At 46.4% G+C, this 25,058-nt stretch overlaps 1 protein-coding gene across 11 annotated transcripts in view; it reads right to left on the bottom strand.

Annotated features, from left to right (window-relative positions):
• Positions 1 to 25,058, bottom strand: part of KMT2C (lysine methyltransferase 2C) — an 803,286-nt gene that overhangs the window by 513,748 nt on the left and 264,480 nt on the right. For all 11 annotated transcript variants that reach the window (XM_033931655.1, XM_033931654.1, XM_033931660.1 and 8 more), the window contains exon 6: positions 21,461 to 21,570. In XM_033931655.1, coding sequence (XP_033787546.1) covers positions 21,461 to 21,570 — 110 coding nt within the window. The remainder of the gene's footprint in view (positions 1 to 21,460; positions 21,571 to 25,058) is intronic.

Raw genomic sequence — 25,058 nt, 5'->3', positions numbered from 1 at the left:
TGTACATTTCTTTTTCTGGGGGCCCTGGTGTAGAAGTACATGGAGGGAGGGAGATAAGGAGTTCAAAGAGATGTACATATGCCGGACTTTGGGGAAAAGAAATAATGGGTCTTAAAAATAGAGGAGAGGGAGAGAGATGGTGGACAAAGCAATGTTACTTACCGTAACAGTTGTTATCCAGGGACAGCAGGCAGCTATTCTCACTAGTGGGTGATGTCATCCGACAGAGCCCCGACACGGACATCTTGAAAGCATGTCTTGCTTGAAGAAACTTAGAAGTTTCGAGATGCCCGCACCGCGCATGCGCCAGTGCCTTCCCGCCCGATGTACCGGGCGTGTCTCCTCAGTTCAGGTAGCTAGCCTGAGAAGCCAACCCAGGGGAGGTGGGTGGGACGTGAGAATAGCTGCCTGCTGTCCCTGGATAACAACTGTTACGGTAAGTAACATTGCTTTATCCCAGGACAAGCAGGCAGGTATTCTCACTAGTGGGTGACCTCCAAGCTAACCCCAATGGGATGGTGGGAGAGTTGGCAATTTCAAGAGAATAAATTTTGTAACACTGTTTGGCCAAACTGTCCATCCCGTCTGGAAAAAGTGTCCAGACAATAATGAGAGGTGAATGTATGAACCGAGGACCAAGTGGCAGACTTACAAATCTCCTCAATCGGTGTCGATCTGAGGAAGGCTACAGAGGCTGCCATTGCTCTGACCTTATGGGCTGTGACCTTACAGGGAAGGGATAATCCAGCCTGGGCATAGCAGGAAGAGATACAAGCCGCCATCCAGTTAGAGATGGTACGCTTCGATACAGGTCGTCCCAACTTGTTTGGATCAAAGGAGACGAAAAGTTGAGGAGCAGTTCTGTGAGGCTTTGTGCGATCCAAGTAGAAAGCTAAAGCACGTTTACAGTCCAGAGTGTGCAAAGCAGCTTCCCCAGGATGAGAATGAGGCTTTGGAAAGAACACTGGAAGCACGATGGATTGGTTGATGTGAAATTCAGAGACCACTTTAGGCAGGAATTTCGGATGAGTACGAAGAACCACCTTGTCATGATGGAATACAGTGAACGGTGGATCCGCCACTAGGGCCTGAAGCTCACTGACGCGGCGAGCAGACGTGAGGGCCACCAGAAAAACCACCTTCCAGGTGAGATACTTAAGTGGAGCCTTGTTGAGAGGTTCAAACGGAGGCTTCATGAGATGAGACAGGACAACATTGAGATCCCAAACCACAGGAGGAGGTTTGATAGGAGGGTTGACATGGAAAAGCCCTTTCATAAATTTGGAAACCACAGGATGAGCAGACAAAGGTTTCCCCTGTAGAGGCTGATGGAAAGCCGCAATAGCACTCAGGTGGACTCGTATGGAGGTAGACTTGAGACCAGACTGAGATAGGTGTAGAAGGTAGTCCAATACAGAAGAAAGGGAAGCTCGCTGAGGTTCCGTGGCATTGGAAATACACCAGGAGGAGAATCTAGTCCATTTTTGGGAGTAGCATTGTCGAGTAGCAGGCTTCCTGGAAGCCTCCAAGACCTCCCTCACTGCTTGAGAAAACTGGTGAGGAGTTATGTTGAAAGGAACCAAGCTGTCAGGTGGAGGGACTGCAGATTGGGATGAAGTAGTGAACCTTGATGTTGAGTGAGTAGTGAAGGAAACACTGGAAGAAGTATGGGCTCCCTGCTGCTGAGTTGAAGTAGAAGGGAGAACCAAGGTTGTCTGGGCCACCGAGGAACAATTAGAATCATGGTGGCATGGTCTGATCTCAACTTGACCAGAGTCTTCTGAATGAGAGGAAAAGGAGGAAACGCATATAGGAAGCGATTCCCCCAACCCAGCAGAAAAGCGTCTGCCTCGAGGCGGAGAGGAGTGTAGATCCTGGAGCAAAACTGAGGCAGCTTGAAGTTGTGGGGGGCTGCAAAGAGGTCTATCTGAGGTGTCCCCCACTGTGCAAATATCTGATGAAGGGGTTTGGAATTGAGCGTCCATTCGTGAGGTTGGAGAAGACGACTCAATTTGTCTGCCAAGACATTGTCCTTCCCCTGAATGTAGACAGCCCTGAGGAAGGTGTTGTGGCGGACCGCCCAATCCCAGACTCGAAGAGCTTCCTGGCAGAGGGAGGCCGAGCCCGTGCCCCCTTGCTTGTTTACATAATACATGGCGACCTGATTGTCGGTGCGAATTAGGACCACCATGTCGTGAAGCAGATGTTGAAAAGCCTGAAGAGCATTGAAGATGGCTCTGAGCTCCAGAAGATTGATTTGATGGAGTCGTTCCGCACTGGTCCAGAACCCCTGAGTGCGAAGACCATCCAGATGAGCTCCCCATGCATAATTCGATGAATCGGTCGTGAGAACCTTCTGGTGGGGAGGAGAGTGAAACAGCAAACCTCTGGATAGATTCGAAGAGGTCATCCACCAAAGAAGAGACTGCCATAGAGCAGGAGTGACTACAATGTGGCGGGACAATGGGTCGGACACCTGAGTCCACTGAGATGCCAAGGTCCATTGAGGAATTCTGAGATGTAGTCTGGCAAAAGGCGTCACATGAACTGTGGATGCCATGTGACCCAAGAGGACCATCATGTGTCTCGCTGAGATGGACGGGCGAGAAGACACCGACTGGCAGAGTAGAAGAAGAGCATCCATGCGCTGAGGAGGAAGGAACGCTCGAAGTTGGATGGTATCCAGGACCGCCCCGATGAAGGGGAGAGTCTGGGTGGGCTGAAGATGTGACTTGGGAAAGTTGATCTCGAAGCCCAAGTTCTGCAGAAAACAAATCGTAGTCAAGGTCGCCGAAATGACCTCTGGGGCCGACGGGGCCTTGATGAGCCAGTCGTCGAGGTATGGAAACACCTGAAGACCCATGTTCCGGAGTGCAGCGGCCACCACCACCAGACACTTCGTGAAGACTCTGGGCGAAGAGGAAAGGCCAAATGGAAGCACTCGATACTGCAGATGTAGATGTCCCACCCGAAATCTGAGGAACTTGCGGGAGGCCGGATGAATCGGGATGTGAGTGTAGGCCTCCTTGAGGTCCAGAGAGCATAACCAATCGTTCTGCTCGAGGAGGGGATAGAGAGAGGCAAGGGTCAGCATACGGAACCGCTCCTTGACCAAAAACTTGTTGAGGACTCGAAGGTCCAAAATGGGCCGCAGATCGCCCGTCTTCTTCGGAACTAGGAAATACCTGGAGTAAAACCCTTGGTTTTGCTGATCTAACGGGACCGGCTCGACGGCCCGAAGCCGAAGCAAAGCCTGAGCCTCCTGGAGAAGAAGAGCGGTCTGCGTTAAGTTGGAAGGATACTCTCTTGGAGGGTGGTCCGGGGGGACCCGTTGGAAATGAAGAGAGTATCCCTCTCTTACGATGGTAAGGACCCAAAGGTCTGTGGTGATCGCCTCCCATCGATGACAAAAATGATGGAGACGACCCCCTATGGGAAAAACAGTGGAAGACAGAACGTCAGTTATGCTCCCTGGAAGAGAGTCAAAAAGGCTGAGTAGCCTTGGGTGCAGCCGGCATCTGAGGCTTCTGCTGAGTCTTTTGCGGAGGCTGTCTCTTCGCAGGCTGTCTCGCAGGAGGAGTCTGCCTCGGTTGATAACGCCGCTGGTAAATTTGAGGCGGTCTGGATGGACGAGACTGCTGAGGCTTCGGTTTAGGACGTAGAATAGACTGAAAAGACTTTTCATGGTCCGACAGCTTTTTAGTAACAGTTTCGATGGACTCATCAAATAGATCCGCTCCTGCACAAGGTACATTTGCAAGTCTGTCTTGGAGGTTCGGATCCATATCGATGGTTCGAAGCCATGCCAGACGACGCATGGCAACCGAACATGCCGCCGCTCGAGCCAAGAGCTCAAAGGCATCGTAGGAGGATTGCATCAGTTGAAGGCGTAATTGGGACAGGGTCGCCACCACCTCTTCAAACTGGAAACGAGCCTGAGCATCGATGAAAGGAGTGAACTTGCGGAGCACCGGCAAGAAAAAATCCAAGTATGAAGAGAAGAAAAAGTTGTAGTTGAGCACTCGAGTCGCCATCATCGAGTTCTGATAGATACGTCTACCAAACTTATCCATCGTTCTCCCCTCTCTGCCCGGAGGAACGGAAGCATAGACTTGGGAGGGATGAGAACGCTTGAGAGAGGACTCGACTAGAAGGGACTGATGAGAAAGTTGAGTTCCTTCAAACCCCTTGTGGTGAACGATGCGGTATCGAGCATCCAGTTTACTGGGGACTGCAGGTAAGGAATACGGTGTCTCAAAACAGCGCATGAAAGTCTGGTCCAGCAGTTTGTGTAGAGGAAGCCGAAGTGTCTCCGCCGGAGGGTGAGGTAAATGCATGGTGTCCAAATACTCCTTAGAATATTTTGACCCAGTGTCCAAAGTCACATCCAAGTCATCCGCCATTTGTCGGAGAAAGGATGAGAAAGACAGTTGGTCCGCCAAGGCCGGCCGACGAGACGGGCTAGAAGACGTGGAAGCCTCCGGGTCCAGGGAGAGCTGAGAACGGCAGGGAGAATAGGAGGTAGATGGTTCCTCATACTCCGGCCCTTCCGGCTGGGACAAATCCGACGAGGAGTATCCCAAACGCTGCATCTTCTTCTGCGGGGACACCTCCGAATGACGTGAGGAGTGCCGAGAAGAGTGTCGAGATCGATGCCCCTCCCGGTGACGGGATGGAGAACGAGATCTTCTATGCATCGAGTGGTCCTTCGAAGCCTCAAAGGAATGGATAGGGCTTGATGCAGTGGATCGTAGAGGTGGCAGAGATGCGGATTCACGCAGCGCCACCCAGGTCTGGTATGGAGTGCGGAAGAACTCCTCCTGCGATGCAGTATGCCCAGGACTACGATTATCAGGAGCCACCCTAGCACCCTGTTGGCGTGGAGGTGTGATGGGCTCCAAAGGTGGCATCTCAGGAAGGGAAGCCCTCCTGGAGGATTCCGCCGCCCTCCGCCGATCCCCCTCGTCGAGTAGAGAGATTGAGCGATGAGGAGGAGGGGGAGGGGGCGGACCGCCCTCTGAAACCGGGGTCGGAAGCTCACCATGAATGTTGGCAATAAGCCGGGGTCCCATAGTGCGCATAAGCTCGACAAACTGAGCTTCTAGCAGGGAACGAAGCGAAGCCGATATGGAGGGATCCGCACCGAAAGGGGGTCCTCCAGTATGGTCTTCGCGTTCCTTCGTGGCCAAGTGCTTCTGCTTGCTAGCTTTAGGCACTTTGATGACCACCGGAGGAACAGTGGAAGGCGGTACCTGAACCGAGGAGACGGAAGCAGGCGCCGATGTTGAACACGATGCTGAAGCCGGTGTGAACGATGCGGGCTTCACGATGCTCGATGCAGGAGTCGTCGATGCAGGTTTCGAATGGACCGGCGAAACCTCAACAGCCGCAGTAGCAGAGATGTCCTTGGCAGTCTCCATCTTGAACATCGACTCCCAGAGCAAGCAGCGCCGCTTAAACGAGCGCGCAGTGAGCGTGGAACAAGACCGGCACGATTTCGGAATGTGTTCCGGACCAAGACACTGAAGGCAGCGTCGGTGTGGGTCCGTCAGCGAAATCGCACGCTGGCACTTGCTGCACTTTTTAAAACCGGTGATTGGTCGGGACATAGGCCGGAAAATCGACGCTGCAAGGTCGAAGCCGCTAGGCCGCAGCCACGAGGCCGGCCCGGCCGAACCGCCGGAAGAAATAATTTTAAGTTTTTGTTTTTTTTTTTAAAAAAAATAAAGTAAAATTGAAATAAAATCAAAGAAAGAAACAGAAACGCGGGTAATTAGAAGGCAAAAACTGAATTTCAGTCAGCGCAGAATGAAGTACAAACTTCTCAGCTCCGCGGAAAGAAAAGAACTGAGGAGACACGCCCGGTACATCGGGCGGGAAGGCACTGGCGCATGCGCGGTGCGGGCATCTCGAAACTTCTAAGTTTCTTCAAGCAAGACATGCTTTCAAGATGTCCGTGTCGGGGCTCTGTCGGATGACATCACCCACTAGTGAGAATACCTGCCTGCTTGTCCTGGGATAATGGGATTTAGGGAGGGAAGGAACAGACAGGGAAGAAGTTGGAAACAAGGGATGGTATGGAGGGAGGAATAGAGATACTGGATAGGAAGGTAATTGGGAAGAGAAAGGGAGAGATGCTGGACCCTGGGGGGTGGGGAAGGAGGGAGAGATGAAGGATGAAAGGGTAGTTGAGAACAGGTGATGAAAAAAAGGAAAGATGCCAGACTTGGGGGGAGGGAAGGGAAACAGAAGGGTTGGACAGAGATGGAAGATGGATGATTAGCATGGTGAAAGAAGAAAACAACAAATGGGCAGGAGACCCTGGCAAGTGAGTTATCAGAAGACAACCAGAGCCTGAGACCAACAAGATTTGAATAATGTCCAGACAACAAAGGTAGAAAAAATGATTTTATTTTCAATTTAGTGATCAAAATGTGGCCATTTTGAGAATTTAAATCTGCAGTCTATATTTTGCACTATGGCCCCCTTTTACTAAACCACAATAGCGTTTTTTAGCGCAGGGAGCCTATGAGCATTGAGAGCAGCGCAGGGCATTCAGCGCAGCTCCCTGCGTTAAAACCCGCTATTGTCTATTTTTGTATGGTTGTTACTGAAGTGACATTGCATAAAGTCATCTGCCTTGATCTCTTTGAAAAAAAAAACCAGAATATAAATGATAATTAACATTTTCTCTGCGTACAGTGTGCTTTGTGTTTTTAAAAATTTTATTGTTGGTAGATCATTTTGACTTGGTCATTTTAAAAGTAGCTCGCAAGCCCAAAAAGTGTGGGCACCCCTGGTATAGGGGGTGTGCAGGGGGTTCCGGCCCATACAGCCATGTGTATGTGGGGTCCCACTGGACCACCAGGTGCTTTTTTTTGGTGTTTGGGGGGGATTCAGGGTTTAGGGAGGGGTCTTCTTTTTTATAATGGACTTAGCTGTTGTAAGTGTGTTGTGTATGCACAACAGCTGCACCCATTAAAGAAAAACCAGCTGATCAGGGATTCCCTTGTCGCCATCAGCTGGGTAGAGGAAATAGTGGCTGCAGAGAGGAGCTTCTCTTCTGATAAAGCGCTAGGCACAGTTCCTCACCCTTTTACTGGTGATGTTCCGTACAAATAGCATGAATATAATTTGCATGCTATTGTGCTAAGCATTGCCAGAAAAAAAAAATATCACTCCCACAGTATTTTTTTTACTGTGGTGTCAGAGCTTTGTGTATCCTGTCTTCAGTCTCTCAACTATGGCCTTATCTTCCCTGAGTGTCCCTTTTTGCTCCTTGATCATCCAACGATCCCATGGATTCCTTCACAGATTTTCAGCTTCTCATGTATCTAAAAAATTATTACTATGAGATTCTGCCTCTTTAGCAAGTTTATTTTAATATTCTTTTGTAGCTTTCTTTATCAATGCTTTGCACCTTACTTGCCTGTTGAGGAAGAATTGAGAATAAAACCTGCATGAAAATGTAGGTGAAGGAAGAATCAGGAATAAGACCTGCATGAAAATGTAGGCGAAGACCCCCGAGACCCCAAAAAACAAAGTTATACTTCCAAGAGAGATATTGTGCTTATGAATTCAAGCCTCTGGACAATTATATTTCTGCCTGTCAGCAGGAGACAATATGCTCTATGTGAGATTCATCTTTGCTCTAGTAACTGGCAGAGATCTGCTGACTGACATCACTGGATAAACTCAAGCAACAGTAGAGGATAAAATGTCCTACCAAAGAATTATCAGAACTATTGGCAGAACTACAATCAAGCTCAGGACAGAGGAAGCCTGTCCTCGGAAATTATTGCCTTAGTATTAAGAATACAGTGTCAGGGAAATAAAAAGGTCAGTTTTGACACTAGGGGATATCATGCTTCAATATGGCTCCATGATAAGTGTATAGACCATATAGCCAATAAAAATGATGCATGTGACAAACCAATGGAAAATGAGTATGTAATCTGTAACTAGGTGCTACCCTAGGCTACTGAACTAAAGTATATATAAGTGGCATGCTGAATGGCATAGCCCAGAGAGGCAGGGGGGAGGAGAGAGGGAGAACGGAACTATGAACAGAAGCTGGACACTTTGTATATATGTTATCCTTTTAGCCCAATGTGCTGTACTTTGTTGTTTCAAGTGAGCTGCCTTTTGTTTATTGCTAATAAACCTAAATTATAACAACAATTGGATTGTCACAAGGTCAGTTTGTTTATGAAAAGATTTCCAGCCTGTCTTTACACTGTACTTAAGTCTCTTCAAATTTTCTTCATTTGGATCATATTTACATTTTGGCTCTTTAGCCATGCCTGCTCTCATTTTCTCTTTTTTCCATCTTTGGTAATACCTGGGATACATCTGGTTTGGGCTTCCACAATAGTATTTTTAAATAACATCCGTGCCTGGTATACAATTCTAATCTTTGTCATCGATCCTTTTAGCTTTTTTAACCATTTTCCTCATTTTATCATAGTTGCCCTTTCAAAAATTAAATGCCACTAAAATAGATTTCTTTATGACATCACTCCAGATGTCAGCTCAGATTTTATCATATTATCATTACAGTTTCCCAGCAGACCCAACACAGTTACCTCCCATACTATGCCCAGCTCTCCACTAAGGACCAAATCTAAAATAGCTCCCTTTCTTTTCAGTACAAGCATTTTGAATGATATGAATTTTATCGTTATAATGTTACTGTATGTTGTGTTTTTAATGGATAATGTATGTTTTATTGTATTCCATATAGGTATATGCACAGTATAAATTTTTATAGACAGCATATTCAACAGCATTCATCATGTAAGAATAACAAAGGTATTCACAGTAAGTCACAAGTTACACTTCTACCTCCGTATTCGCAGTTTCCTTATCTGCGAATTCGCTTATTCACGATTTTTCAGATGCTGACTCCGCCCCCCAAAATTACATCATCACTAAAGTTATTTTTCCTTTTACTGTACCGATAGAAGTTTATCGCGTACCAGTCACTCTGAAAATCGCTGCTTCCATGCTTCCTAGTGTGCACTGAGAAAAACGCTGCTTCCCAGAATCCATAGAGAGAAAGGCTTCTTCCCAGCATACTTGCCTAATTCAAGGCCAGAAATCGCTGTTTGCTGCTCCAAGCTCAGAAACTCCTTCTTCCTGCTCCAAGTTAATTGCAGTTTCAATAATAAAAACAAAGGCTTTTTCTAAAAACCGCGAATAACTTTTTAAAAGTTATTCGCAGTTTTTCCATATTTGTGCATCCCCCGCAAATACGGAGGGTAAGTGTATATGGTTACTACTGACCTTTAAGGCTAGGAGCATATTGGGCCCAGAGAAGTTAAAGGAAAAAAAATAGTGATTATAGTCCAGGTTGATCACTAAGGTGTGTTTTTTAAAATGATACCAAGCATAAAGGAAATAAAACTGGCAAGCTACCATGAAAGAGAACGCTCTGTTAAGGCACCAGATAGGTAGACTAGGCTGCCTCAAGAGCTGTTCCAAGAGATGGATTCAGATGAATTTAAAAGGGTTTAAAAACATATCTATTTATGCAGTGGAAACCTTATTATTGTATTAATTATTTTATAAGATGTGTTGCAAACTGCATACAGCACTTATGAATTTGTGGTAAAGAAATGGAAATTAAAAAAACAAAACACATTCTTCAAATTGGCATATCTTAATGTTTTGTTCTATGGGGTTCTTTTGGCTATTCATCTGACTTCGTACTGCAGGTTAATAGTCCGATTCTCATAAGGCCCCCTAAGCAAGACATTGTATATAAGGCCATAAATAGACTAAGCAAAACCTATACAGTACAGTATACTGGAATAAAATAAAAGTTTTGTATGTAATATGTTTTTGAGAAAATAACAAAACTTTTGAATCTATCTAGTTTCAATACTAAATTTTCCTAACTATACTTTATCTTCAGAAATTAAAAAATATGATTGAAGAGTTTATAGAACCCTTCCCTTTTAAAAAAAAACACAAAACAACACAACACACCATATTCCACTGGTCCAGAAAATAACACATTTCAGAATTGCCTAGATAAAAGGTTATTTTAAGCTTCTTGTAACAGGAAAAGGATACATTATTCCTTCTCAAATATACATCATTTTACGTTTGCAGAGATAAAGACCTTTTCAGTTGCTAATTTTATGGCTCATTTTCTGTCTCAGGGTTTTTTGCTTATTCTATTTATCTCACTTCTTTATGATCTACCAAACAGCTGTTCCTTACATCTAGTCATCTGCAACTGTTTGCACACACAACTCTTTCTCCTCATTCTAATAAAGTGATATTATAATTTCTAAATGCAACAAAAAAGGCATTTTTCAAGATGTCTTATAAAAACAGCTGAAACTTCTTGCAGTGCTGCATTTGCTTCCATGCTTTCAATGCCAAGTATGCTCACAGGCTGCATATTAGACAGCCTTCTCTTGGCACTGTGGCAGGAAACCAGAGGCAATGCTGATGGTAAAAAAACACAGAACTTTTATTTTCGCCCTAAATGAAAGCTTAGAAAACACTTGCTTTCTTTTAAATTACTGGACGTCCTCCAAGAAGTTCAATGTTGTGCTAAAACACAAACTAAGAAGGTTCTTCCTGTCCCCTGAAGCTTAGGACAATATTCCCATAGGGAAAAACCCGGCTTCATTTGGATCCTCAGTTTATATTTGAAGTAACACCACAGTAGCTGATAAATCACCAGAATTCTGCCGTGCAATTGAAACAGAAAATGTGTAGATGAGAAAATATAGAATTATTAAGAACTGACTAACATTCTGGAGAAAGGGCAGCTACTGCCAACCTTTAAAAAGGATATAAGAATTTTAAACTAGATTCTATAAAAATAAAAAAGCATACAGCTGGATCAGAAGCGAATTATCTACTAACAAAATGCTTAAGTTAGAATATACCAGTGCTGATTCAAGGGAAAGTGGCACCCTGAGCCCACATTTGCAATGGTGCCTTCCCCATCTTCCGGCACATTTCTCTCCACACTGGTACCTCCCTTCCAACCAGCCAGCTTCCCCCTGCTGTCCACCTGCATAACCTAACAGAGTGTTCTTCAACCTTTTTACACCTGTGGACCGGCAGAAATAAAAGAATTATTTTGTGGACCAGCAAACTACTAAGACTGAAATTTAAAAAAAATATATTTCTCCCCCAATCTCCGCAAGCTCGGTCCCCGCAAATCATCTGATCCCATCTGCACAAGCTGCAGTTATGATTTTATATTGAACGTATTTTATTAAAGTATAAAAAGGAACAATATTCTGTACAATTGTCATTTTATAAATACAAATATACAGAGCAAGGACCAACAAAACCCCTGTCTCCCCTCCCCTTCACATATCTCCTCTACTATCAAGAAAACTGAACAAGCCAAGTTATTACAGAATGCTACACATTAATATCATGCTAACAGAATACTGCAGTCACACATGACAGGAATAGTGTTCGGGAAGTGACCCCCTGGTCCAAGAGAGCCCTAAGCCAGCTGGAAGCTAAAGAAGCACTGCCTGTGCTTTGCAGTCCCCAGTTATGTCTCTAGCAGGACATATATTTCAAAGCTGATATATTCTAATGACAAAATAGAAATAAAATTATTTTTTTCTACCTTTGGTTGTCTCTGATTTCTGCTTTCATCTTCTTTTCACTCTTTTCCTTCTAGCATCTGCCCTGTTTCTTCAATCCAGCATCTGCCCATTCCATCCACTGTCTGCCCTCTCCCCCTTCCATATGTATCTGACTTCTTTCTATGCCCCTCTCCCCTTTCCATCCAGCCTGTGCCTCCTCTCTCCTTTTTACATCATTCATTCCAACTTCACTGCTTTCTTAATTTTTCTCTCTCCTACACCAGATCTAGCATCTTTATCCCTCTCTCATTCCTCTCATCTGATCTCTCCATTCCACTCTGACCCCCTTCCCCTCCTGTAATCTCCCTGCCAGCTGTTTCCTTCCTTTTTTCCTTCTCCCTTCTCCTATCCAACAGTAACTCTCTTCCCATCCCTTTCCCTCTTCTCCTCCCAGCAGCATCTCAACTTCTACCTCCCTCCAGGTCCAGTAGCAGCTCTCCCTTTATCCAGCAATTTCCCAGCCTCCAACAGTGGCTTCCTCCCCTTCCAGCAGCTCTCAGTACTTGCCTGCAGCAGTTATTTACTTAGGCAGCCTTGGGTCTGTTGCCGCCTGAGGAAAGAAGAAGTTGCCGGTGAGAGCTTCTGGTAGGGGAGACAGCCACTGCTGAAGGCTTCCCATGATCGCTGACCATCTCCCTTCCACCTGCACCTTCCCCGCGGCCCTCTTCTGCGACTCGGCAGGGGCGGCGATCAAGAAAGGCTGCTGATGTTGGAACCTTGCCCGAGTCCCGCCTATTTTGTTTTAACTTCCTGTTTCCGAATAGGCGAGACTCACAGAGGGAAGGCCCTGACGTCGGCAGCCTGTCTTGATCGCCCGAGGCTGAGTAGAACAGCAGCCTTCCGCCAACACTACCACAGTCGGCAGGAAATTTAACCGCCGACTCGATCTCACCGGCTCTGCACAGACCAGCAGGAATTTTCTGTGGATCGGTGGTTGAAGAACAGTGATCTAACTCACCCCAGGGACCCTGGAGGTAACAGGGACAGAAGTAATCCCCACTTGCTCCTGCCTTTTTCAAAATAGTGCTGGTTAGTTTAAACTGCCATATTAAAAAAAAATCCCCAAAAAGCCCACCACAACCACTGGGTAGTAGTGAGTAATGGCTCAGTCAAGTACAGAGACTCTGCCTGGAGTGGAGGTGCATCTTTTGTCAGTATCTACTCAGAGAGCCTCACAAATGATATCTACTCCAGAACAGAGATCTCTAGGACAGTCTATGGCAGTGGCTCAACCTGAATCTGTTCAGTAGGTTTTTATCTAATTCCAGCTTTGGAGAAGCCTAGGGACTAGGCTATTTGAGTCTATTTGGACTGTTTTTCTAGGTCTCCATAAGGGGTGTGCTAACTTTATGGTCTGTAACTATGGAAAATTCTTCACAGCTTAAAGTCTTGGATAAGACATAGGGGAGAATAAAGTCTGGAGCAAAACTAGGGCAACTGGTGATTGTGAGGAGCTGCAAACAAGTCCACCTGTGGAGTGCCCCATTGAGCAAAGATGAACTGGAGAGTTGCAGAGTTGAGAGTCCATTCGTGAGGCTGAAGAATTCTGCTGAGGTTGTCTTCTAGAGAATTCTTCTCCCCTTGAATGTAGACAGCCTTTAAGAACAGATTGCGTATTGTCGCCCAAGTCCAGATTTTCTGGGCCTCCTGACACAGCAGAAGAAAGCCAGTACCTCCTTCCTTGTTTATGTAATACATTGCTACTTGATTGTGCGAAGGAGGAAGACTTGGGGGCAGAGAAGATGATGGAAGGCCTTGAGGGCATAAAACATTGCTCTGAGCTCCAGGAAATTGATGTGAAATTTCCGCTCTCTAGCGGTCCACAGACCTTGAGTCTGAAGATCGTCCATATGAGCCCCACAGGCATAAGGGGAAGAATCTGTCGCGATGACCTTGTGATGAGGGGGCAAATGGAAAAAGAGACCTCTGGAGAGATTGGAAGAGATCATCCACCAATGAAGCGACTGCAGAAGAGATGATGTTACAGATATATGTTGCGAGAAACGATGCATCGCTTGAGACCACTGAGAGGCAAGGATCCACTGAGGGGTGTGAAAATGAAGCCTTGTTAGAGGTATGACATGGACAGTAGAAGCCATATGACCCAGAAGAACCATCATATATCTGGCAGAGATGGATTGCAGAGGAAGCAATTGCTGACAAAGGCGGATGAGAGCCTGAAGGTGATCCTGAGGAAGAAACGCTCTCATGAGAGTGGTGTCTAATATTGCCCCAATGAACTGCAAATGTTGAGTTGGAATGAGATGTGACGTGGAGAAGTTGATTTCGAATCCCAGAACTTGTAGAAAAGAAATGGTCTGAAATGTCACTTGAACCACTTCTTGAGAAGATACAGTCTTGATCAACCAGTCGTCCAGGTAAGGAAAGACTTGAAGACCGTGGGATCGGAGAAATGCGGCCACTACAATCAGGCCAAAGGGAAGTACCTTGTATTGGTAATGACAGCGATTGACTTGGAAACAAAGATACTTTATGGAAGCCAGATTAATTGGGATATGTGTATAGGCTTCCTTGAGATCTAGGGAGCATAGCCAGTTGTTCTGATTGAGAGGATAAAGCAGGGTGAGGGAGAGCATCCTGAATTGGGGACTAAGAAGTAATGGGAGTAGAATCTCTGCTTCTGCTGAGTGAGGGGAACTTCCTCGATAGCATTCAGCAGGAGAAGAGATTGAACCTCCTGCAGAAGCAGGGAAGACTGTGCAGGGTCCAAAGCAGACTCACTTGTGGTAGGGTGGTAGGGTTTGAAAATTGAGAGAGTAACCCTGACGAATGATGTTGAGGACCCAAAGGTCTGATGTTATGAGCGCCCAATGACCTATGAAAAACTGACCCGTCTTCTTAGATCCGCGGAAACTAAGAAAATGAGGGACCGCACACCCTACTTCGGGCGGGAAGGCACTCATGCATGCGTGGTTCGGGCTTTCGGGAACTTTCAGAAGTTTTAAAATGGCGATGCCCTTTAAAGTGGTCCGTACTGGGGCTCCGTCGGTGACATCACCCATTCGTGAGAATATGCTGCCTGCTTGTCCTAGATAAAAAACACTATTGTGGTTTAATAAAAGTGGGCCATAGTGCAAAATATAGACAGCAGATATAAATTCTCAAAACGGACACATTTAGAATACTAAATTGAAAATATAATCATTTTTCCTACCCTTTTGTCTGGTGATTTCATGAGTTTCTGGTTGCACTTCCTTCTTCTGACTGTAAATCCAATATTTCTTTCTTTCTGCCCCTCCCCCTTTTCTTTCTGTCTCTTTCTTTCATTCTCTCCCTGCCCCCCTCATTATGTCTTTCTTTCTCTCTCTCCCCCACCCCTCTTTATTTCTGTCATTCTCTCCCCAGCCCCCCTCTTTATTTTTGTCTTTCTTTCTCTCTCCCCGTCCCCCTCTATTTCTCTCTCCCCCTGCCAGCCTGTCTTTCTTTCTCTTTCCCCCTGCCCCCCAAGCTATCATGCCGATTTCTCCACTTCCCCGATTTTCTCTCTATCCCTGTACCCCCCTCAAGCCACCATGCCGATTTCTCCCTGGCACGTATAAGCGCCGGGCCCACAAGCCTTCTCACCCCCACCCCATGTCAATTTTGACGTCCGAGAGGAAGTCCGAGAGGAACGTCAGAGTGTTGAGGAATTCCAGACATTTGCAGGTATGATAAGGTGTCACAGATGATATGAAAACTGAGTTTGTGAATAAATTAAAACAAGGTGTCTATATATTAAAATTGGGAACTCAGATGAGAAAAAGTCTGAGACAATCTAAATTGCTGTATCTGCATTCTAGCTATGCTAAGGAAGGTCAGAGGGTGACCTGTAACTTTTTAAAACATAGGTAAATTTAAGTACTATTGTTCAAATGCAGTCATGGAATTTAAAGATAAGGTTTTCAGAAGAAACAAGGAAAAACTGTCTTTTTATATAGACACACAATCATATGAATGCCTCTGTTTCTTATAGATTAGCAAACACAAAGCTAATTAGGAGTTCACACAGATGTTAGGATATGTCTGTTTTTCGTGGGCCTTCTAATGACATGATGTATGTCTTGACAGGTTACAAAAGTCAGTTGTTATATGGAGAAAAGGAGTAACACTGATATCTATTGGACTTGATGAGCATTTCCATTGAGATTTTACATTTGGTTCAGGCTATAAAGAGTTAACTGGATAGTTATATAGAAAAAATACGTTTTTGTAAATAAACTGGGCTGCACAGGATACACGCGTTTAGGAAGATTACACGTCAGACTATTATATGTTAATGTCAGAAAAAGGATAAAATGTATAGCTTTGGCAAGATTTCTTTGAAGGAATTTGAACAGGAGAATGTAATGCAGGTTTCTTATTCTTTCCAATTGAATACATAAATACTTTATAATTTGATATTTACTTTGCATTTATTATAATAAATCTCAAAGATTTTGTTCTTGAAGTCTTCAGTGTTAACAAACCTCAGGACGGGAAGCTCTTCTCTTACTGCGTAAAAGAGGAATTTTCATCTTGTGTAACTTCTCCTGAACCTGTATCCAGGAAAGTAGCAGCCCCTTGATAGAAGATGAAGGCTTGTGGGTCTGGTGCTTGTACGCCTGGCTCGGGGAGGTAGGAAGAACAAGATTGCAAAGGCAACGCTATCGACTCGTGTTGCCTTTGCGATCTACTGGTCGATCACGTTCAACCATTTGGGCACCCCTGATGTAGGCAGTCCAAATATAGGGCTAGATTCACTAAGCCCACCAATCATGTCCTGACCATTTAGCAACCCAATTCACTAACCTTCCTCCTGAGCGTATCCGCACCCGATCTGATCAGCGCATGCAAATGAGGGGGAATGGCATGCAAATGTAGGCAGGCAGGCAGTGATTCATTAAAAAATATGAGGAACACCGACTGGGCTGGCTGATCCAAAACCAAGCAACTGTTGGGGACCAGTCGTTCACGTCCCTGCCGACTGTCCTGCCCATCAGAAGCAGTATGCAGATGCCAAACTCTTGCCGCCACGACTATCCTGCTCTGCCCAAAGCGGGTTTGCACTAAGGTGTGTTCTGGCCTTCGGGCACCTCTTCTTTGCCAGCTCCCACTCCTGAGTCTCCCATCTCCAACCCACACACGCAGCAGCCCCCAAAGCAGCCTGCAAACAATAGAACAATGGAAGCAAGCAGGAGTAGAGACAATTTTCTACAACCCTGATTCTCCTGCTTTCCGCCCCGCTCTCTCTGTCCTGACTCTTGCTGGCCACTCCGCTCCCCGACTCTCCTGCTTGCCACCCTTCCCTGAAGGACGAGCCCGTTAAAACCATGGGCACACGAGTAAAACAGTAAAACAAAAAAAAACCCCACGGACAGCAAACACATGCACAGATCATCTACAATCAAAGAAGATGGTCTGTGCATGCCTCGGGATTGCTCTTCAGGAATCTGTGCAGTCGGTTGGGGGCGTGACTCTGATCGCCCCCATTTGCATGAGGATGTGTCATGAATCGGCCAGCAACCTCATGGATCGGATAGCTAACAGATCAGATCTGTGAGGTTAGTGAATCAAGCCCATAGTGGCTTAGTATTAATACATGCTTCTATGCCCTGGGATGCTGAAAGATGCTTTTTCACTCAACATGTAATCACTGAGGTTTCAAACTGTGATCCTTGCTAGGCTTCCAGAGCTCAGGGAAGCATGTGGCAATGAATCTTATATAGACTCTATAGGCAGAGGATAGCCATTGGCCTGGAATCTGTGAGTATCGGAGGAATTGCTGCAGTGCAAAAGGGGATGAAGAAGAAATTTCAGAAAACAGGAGATGTGCCTATAGCCTTGGATAGCAGAGCAGGGAAATGATCCACGCCTGTGGTCAATAAGGAGTCACAAATTAAATATGAGTTAAACTCAAGGAAAGGAAGTCTCACCTGTAAGAAGAGTGAAAAGTGGGAAGCAGGGAAGGTATGGGTGAGCTAAACCTGCATCAAGCAGCAAATGATTAGGGAAAAGTGCATTGTAGCACACTGGGGAGTGTAGGGAAATAGAAGTGTAGCAAGTAAAAAAAGATTTAGGAGCATCTGGAGTAGAAAGAGAGCTATTAAACTTTTTGCTTCCCAATATAAAACATCAAATTATGCATGTGGAAAAGGAGAACAAAATTAAAAAGTGCAGAGGGATTATGGAGGGAGGGAAAAAGGACATGGGTGGTAGATGCATAGAACAGTCTCCCAGAAGAGGTGGTGGAGACAGAGACTGTGTATGAATTCACAAGGGCCTGGGATAGGCACATGGAATCTCTTGGAGAGAGAAAGATATAATGTTTACTGTGGATGGGCAGACTAGATGGGCTATTTGGCCTTTATCTGCCATCATGTTTCTATGTTTCTAAGGAAGAAAAATAAATTAGGGGAGTGTGGTGTAAATGATGGGCTGAGGAACAAGTTGGAGAAACTTTGTTTTGAACCTATCTCCCTTCGGAGAAACTGAAGGGAGATAGGTTCAAAACAAATGCAAGGAAGTTTTTCTTCACCCAAAGGGTCGTGAACACTTGGAATGCGCTACCGGAGGAAGTGATCAGGCAGAGTACGGTACATGGATTCAAACAGGGATTGGATGGATTCCTGAGGGATAAAGGGATCGTGGGATACTGAGAGAGGTGCTGGGATGTAACACAAGTATAGAAAGCTAACCAGGTAATAAGTATAGAAAGCCAACCAGGTCGTGCATGGGCAAGACCAGAGGGTGAGGACTTTGGTGGGAAGATAGGACTTTAATGAGAAACCAAGGTGGAAAGGGGCCCCTTCTGGTAATTCAGACAGGTCGTGACCTGTTTGGGCCGCCGCGGGAGCGGACTGCTGGGCAGGATGGACCTATGGTCTGACCCGGCGGAGGCACTGCTTATGTTCTTATGTTCTTAAAAGTACTGTAGATGGGATAGGGAGAGAGAAAGAATATGATGCTGACAAGCTGTGAAGGGGAGGAGATAGTGGCAAGTAGTGCTGCCCGATTTCCGATTCGAATCGATTCACCGATTCACTTCGGGTAAATTGATTTGAATCGATTTAAAACAAACAAACAAACAAAAAAAAATCAGTCTCCCGATTCGGTAACTGACCCTCCCCCCTCGCACCCCTAAAGCAGGAGCCACAGCGCTGCCTTTTGCAGGCCAGCCGCTGCCGCTCCTGCTTTAGAGGGTGAGAGGGGAGGATCTGTCGGGAAGTGATGTGGTGTATGGCTTCCCCCCTGGCCTTCCGCTCTTCCATTTACTTAATTCCAGCAGCGGTACAACCTGCAGAGAGGATCGCCAATGCTTTAGCGATCCTTGCAGGCTGCCATCAGCCTCCGGAACTGCTGTTTCTTCTGCTGCGATCCTGCCTCTGACATCAGAGGAGGGGCGGGACGGGACCACGTTAGAGGGAAAACAGCTCTGGAGGCTGATGGCAGCCTGCAAGGATCGCTAGCACCAGCGATTCTCTCTGCAGGCTGCTCCGCTGCTTTAATTAAGTAAGACCGGGAAACTGGTAGGGGGAGGGTGCAGGCCTTCTGGGGGAGTGGGACAGAGCTTCCTGGGGGGGGGCAGGTCTTTGGGGGAGGGAGGCCCTGGTATAGAAGTACATAGAGGGAGGGAAGGGGGTTCAAAGAGATGTGCATATGCCAGACTGGAGGAGGGAAGAAATAATGGGTCTAAAAACAGAGGCGAGGGATAGAGATGGAGGACAATGGGATTTAGGGAGGGAAGGGACAGAAAGGGAGAGATGTTGGATACAAGGGATGGTGTGTTGGGGGGGATAGAGATACTTGATATGAGGGTAGAATTGGGAAGAGAAAGGGAAACTCATAGACCCTGGGGTGGTGGGGAAGGAGGGAGAGATGCTGGAAGAAAGGGTAGTTGAGAAAAGGAGAGATGGTGTATCTGGGGATGGTGGGGTCCATCGCTGCAGCTGCAGGGATGGAGATGAAAAAAAGGAATGATGCCAGATCTCCGGGGAAGGGAAGGGAAACAGAAAGGGAGGACAGAGATGCAAGATGGATGGTTAGCACAGAGAAAGAAGAAGGAGATCCTGGCAAGCGAGTTATCAGAAGACAACCAGAGCCTGGGACCAACATGATTTGAATAATGACCAGACAACAAAAGGTAGAAAAAATAATTTTATTTTGTTTTGTGATTACAATATGTCAGATTTGAAATATGTATCCTGCCAGATCTGGTGTTAGACCGTGAATCTGAGCTAGGACTTAAAAGAGAGAGGAAAAGTCTTTTTTGTTTATACCACAGTGCCAATGTGGGTAGGAGAGGGAAAAGAGGTTGAAGAAGCTATAAAATAAACTCACCAGGATGTTTGGGGGAAAAAAAACAAAACCCAAAACACCCAATTGGGCAGGAAAATTGAATCGAATCAAAAAATTGATTCAATAGGCTGAATCGAATTGAAATTTATTTTTCCTGAATCAGGCAGCACTAGTGGCAAGACCTTAGCTGTTGATTTTTTCATATTACCTGCCCTCCTTTTGACATTAAATACAGGCTGGTCTTTCACTACCAGATGTATTTTCTTTCTTAGCTGGATATAGGGAAATTTGTTATGAGTTTTGAGTTCAGCACCCCAATCATTTTCAAAAGTTGGCTTCTATGAATTTCGCTAAACACATCACATGAATTTCTAAGCTTCCAGAGGCCAGAAAAAAAGCACATGGAGGGTGGGTGGCCCCGGGGGTCATAGATTGTCAAGCCTGTATCAGACAATTCTTCATAATTTATTTATTTGATCCTCCCAAAGAGCTCAGAGCTCCAGAACTCTTTGACTAACAATTTTTCCAGATCATGCCAGTATAGTATTTTCATTTCAAGTGGCAAAGCATTTGAGCCAATTGCAACCATCTGCCCTGGTTACATAAATTCTGAAAATCCTTTTCATAGTTGGCAAGTAAAAAACATTATGCTGCACTAGATAAAATTGGCCAGAACAAACATGAGGCTTGATTACCAGAATTAAAACAACTGACACCAAACACCCCTAAAAACAAAGCTAATGAACACTAGGGTTATTCCAAAACAATTCAACCCTTCTATTCACAGTTTTGTCTTGTCATTTTTTGTCTCTTGGCTTTGTTCACTATGCTTACATGTTGTGTCATTACCTAACTCAGTAGTCCCCAACCCTGTCCTGGAGGACCACCAGCCAGTCGGGTTTTCGGGATAGCCCTACTGAATATGCATGGGGCAGATCTGCATTCCTATCATCTTCATTACATGCAAATCTCTTTAATGCATATTCATTAGGGCTATCCTGAAAATCTGACTGGCTGGTGGTCCTCCAGGACAGGGTTGGGGACCACTGACCTAACTGATTTCAGTTAGTAGTTTCCAAGTTTTCCAAGTTTTATTAGTGCTTGATAAATCGCTTATTAAATACCTAAGCGATGTACAATTCAAGTAAAATAGAAATACAAATACACTGACCTTTAAATTAAAAAAAAAACATACTGGGTTAACACACATGAAACAAGCGGGTAGAGGGGGAAAGTTACAATATATTTGTAGAGTAAGTTTATGAGCCAGATTTTGCTGAGAGCTATGTATGAATTTCTTCCCCTATTTCATTCTAACTTTTCCTTCCCATGTTATTTTCCTGGAATATTTGTTTGCTAAGAAGTACAGCTTTCTGCTATAAAAAAATAAAGAGATACTTTAATAAGTGGTCTAAGCATATGAAGTTAGTTCTTAAAAAATTGCCTCAAAACATACATGATTAAAAGTAGACACTCAGATACAGTACATTCTTGAAGGACCACACTTTCCAAGTTTCCTAAACTTTGCTATATTTATATTTTTAAAATCTACTCACTTCTGTGCTCCCTGAGATAACAGCTTTGTCTATGTTCACCACTCCCTGATCTTCAGTCTGGCACATCTCCTGCGACCATTCTGCACAGCGGTGATGAGCCCAGCAGTGACCTAGAATAGCAGTGGATGCATGAGTATTAAATAATGTATGCCATAATGATGATTAGTTACTAAGGCCCCCTTTTATCGAGCTGCATTAGGGTTTGTTTATTGCAGGCTGCTGAGGTAAAATCTCTGATGCTCATAGAATTCCTATGAGCACTGGAGCTTTTACCCCAGCAACATGCAATAAAAAACCCTAACGCAGCTTGATAAAAGGGGGCCTTAATGCATTAGATCAGTGTATCGCAAACTGTGTGCTGCAGCACACTAGTGTGCCTCCTGAGATTTCAGGTGTGCCATGGCACACTGGGGAGGAGAAGGAGGTGCCATTGCCATCTCACTGCCTACAGGACGTGCCTCTTGCAGCAAGAGGCACATCCTGTAGGCAATCAGCCGGCGCCAGCACCTCTCCTTCTCTCCGGCCTTCTTTCCTCCTGGCACCGCCTACTGGCATCTCGGGGCCCGTCTGAAGGGCCTTTGAACATGTGTGAACTTCAATGTGATGATGTCACGCATGTGCGTGACATCATCATGGCAACGCCCGCACACTTCCGGGTGCCTGGAGCTGCGGCCACTACCTTTAGTGTGCCGCAGCTCGATAAAGTTTACAGGACACTGCAAGATAATACATAATACAGTGGTGCCTCACACAACGAACTTAATTCGTTCCAGGAGCAAGTTTGTTATGCGAAAAGTTCGTTATGTGAAACGCGTTTTCCCATAACAATACATGTTAAAAAAAATAATTCGTTCTGTAGCATAAAATATGCTAAGATGACATAAAAAAAGATAAATTTTTGGTTATTTTTATTTAGATACATCTAAAAACATAATTGTTTTTTAAAACAACACACATTTTTTAAATTTAAAGACAGACTAAGTAGAGTCTAATTTTACAGTGAGAGGGCAGAGTCTCAGCGGCAAAAACTGGGACTTAACTGTTCATTTTTTTTTTTTTCTACCGTGTTTCCCCGATGATAAGGCAGGGCCATCAAATAAGACAGCCCCCCCTTTTTAGAAAAAAATGTAAAATAAGGCACCCCCCCCGCAAATAAGCCACCCACCGATACCTGCGCTTACCCGAATCGGGTGGTACGGTGGGTGACTCCGTGTGGTCCCTGGCACCCCCGACACGATCGGGGCAAGAGGGAGCTCAAGCCCTCTTGCCCCCCCGACTCCCCGACACGATCGGGGCAAGAGGGAGCTCAAGCCCTCTTGCCCCCCCGACTCCCCGACACGTTCGGGGCAAAAGGGAGCTCAAGCCCTCTTGCCCCCCCGACTCCCCGACACGATCGGGGCAAAAGGGAGCCCAAGCCCTCTTGCCCCGCCGATTCCCCAACTCCCCGACAATATCGGGCCAGGAGGGAGCCCAAGTCCTCCTGGCCACGGCGACCCCCTAACCCCACCCTGCACTACATTACGGGCAGGAGGGATCCCAGGCCCTCCTGCCCTCGACGCAAACCCCCCCTCCCCCCAACGACCTCCCCCCCCCAAGAACCTCCGACCGCCCCCCCAGCCGACCCGCGACCCCCCTGGCCGACCCCCACGACACCCCCAACCCCCTTCCCCGTACCTTTCTGTAGTTGGCCGGACAGACGGGAGCCAAACCCGCCTGTCCGGCAGGCAGCCATCGACGGAATGAGGCCGGATTGGCCCATCCGTCCCAAAGCTCCGCCTACTGGTGGGGCCTAAGGCGCCTGGGCCAATCAGAATAGGCCCGGGAGCCTTAGGTCCCTCCTGGGGGCAGGGCCTGAGGCACATGGTCGGCCCATGTGCCTCAGGCCCCGCCCCCAGGAGGGACCTAAGGCTCCCGGGCCTATTCTGATTGGCCCAGGCGCCTTAGGCCCCACCAGTAGGCGGAGCTTTGGGACGGATGGGCCAATCCGGCCTCATTCCGTCGTTGGCTGCCTGCCGGACAGGCGGGTTTGGCTCCCGTCTGTCCGGCCAACTACAGAAAGGTACGGGGAAGGGGGTTGGGGGTGTCGTGGGGGTCGGCCAGGGGGGTCGCGGGTCGGCTGGGGGGGCGGTCGGAGGTTCTTGGGGGGGGGGCGGTCGTTGGGGGGAGGGGGGGTTTGCGTTGAGGGCAGGAGGGCCTGGGATCCCTCCTGCCCGTAATGTAGTGCAGGGTGGGGTTAGGGGGTCGCCGTGGCCAGGAGGACTTGGGCTCCCTCCTGGCCCGATATTGTGTGGGGAGTTGGGGAATCGGCGGGGCAAGAGGGCTTGGGCTCCTTTTTGCCCCGATCGTGTCGGGGAGTCGGGGGGGCAAGAGGGAACCAGGCGGAGAGAGGGCAGTTAAGCGCAGTGCCTGCGCGGAAGGATGCAGCTCGGGCGACTTCGTTGTGTGAAACGAAGTTCGTTGTACGGATCAAGACATAAAGTTCGTTGTGCGCAGCGTTCGCTGTGCGAGGCGTCCGTTATGCGAGGCACCACTGTATATATACACTCATACCTTAAAATTATTATTTTTTTTTTTTTTTTTAAAAGACCATTCAGTAATCTCTAGTCCATTTAAATACCATATATACTCAAATATAAACCCATCTGAATATAAACAGAGGTAACTTTTTTTTTCTTCTAAAAAGAGGGAAAATGTTAACTTGAATATAAACCGAGGGTTCATATTCAAGTACCCTGCCAGAATATGCACCCAGACACCTCCCCTTCCCTCCCTTTCCTGACCTGCCCAGGTCTGCACCTGGTCCCGTTCCTTCTGCTGATCTTTTCATGTCTTTTTATGGGCCTGCCATAAGCCATGGTCCAGCGGTTAGCTAGGACAGGGGGAATCCTCCTGCTACCTGTCCCGACTGATTCTGAAACACTCCACCTCCCTTCGTCCTCTCAGACCTCTAGAAAGCCTACCTTGAAAGTCATGGTGGTCAAGCAGTGAACTGGGGCAGGAGCGATCTTCCTACGCTTCTGCCCCATGCAGAACTGCTATACAAAATGGCTTTCACCAGTTCCCGTGACAATCATCAAGATCTTGGGACTGGTGGTAGCCATTTTAGATAGCAGATCTGCATGGGGCAGGAGCATAGAAGATTGTTCCCACCCCGGTTCACCGTTGGACCACCAGAACTTTCAAAGTAGGCTTTCTAGAGGTCTGGGAGGTAGGTGGAAGAAGGGATGTTTCACAGTCAGCCAAGACAGGAGTTGGGAAGGATCACTCCTGTCCTGGCTCACAGCTAGACCACCAGCGCTTACAACAGGCCCAGGGGGAGACCTGCACAGTCCAGAGGGAGGGGGGACAAAGGGGCATGCACTCAAATATAAAACAAAACTCCCATTTTAGAGCCACCTTGGAGCTTTGAGGATCATGGCGTTTGTGAAATATTAAAAAAAACCAAGACGAGGAGTGCACAAAGGACTACAGAGTGAAACTGAAAGAAGGGAGACAAAAATTTTTTCAGATATATTAGTGAAAGGAGGAAGATGAAAAATGGAATTGATAAACTAAAAGATGCTGGGAACCGATATGTGGAGAGTGATGAGGAAAAAGC

This window comes from Geotrypetes seraphini, chromosome 2 (assembly GCF_902459505.1).
Source record: "Geotrypetes seraphini chromosome 2, aGeoSer1.1, whole genome shotgun sequence".
NCBI classification, from domain to species: domain Eukaryota; kingdom Metazoa; phylum Chordata; class Amphibia; order Gymnophiona; family Dermophiidae; genus Geotrypetes; species Geotrypetes seraphini.
Note: the sequence above shows the minus strand (reverse complement) of the source record. Positions and strands in the feature narration are given on the sequence as shown.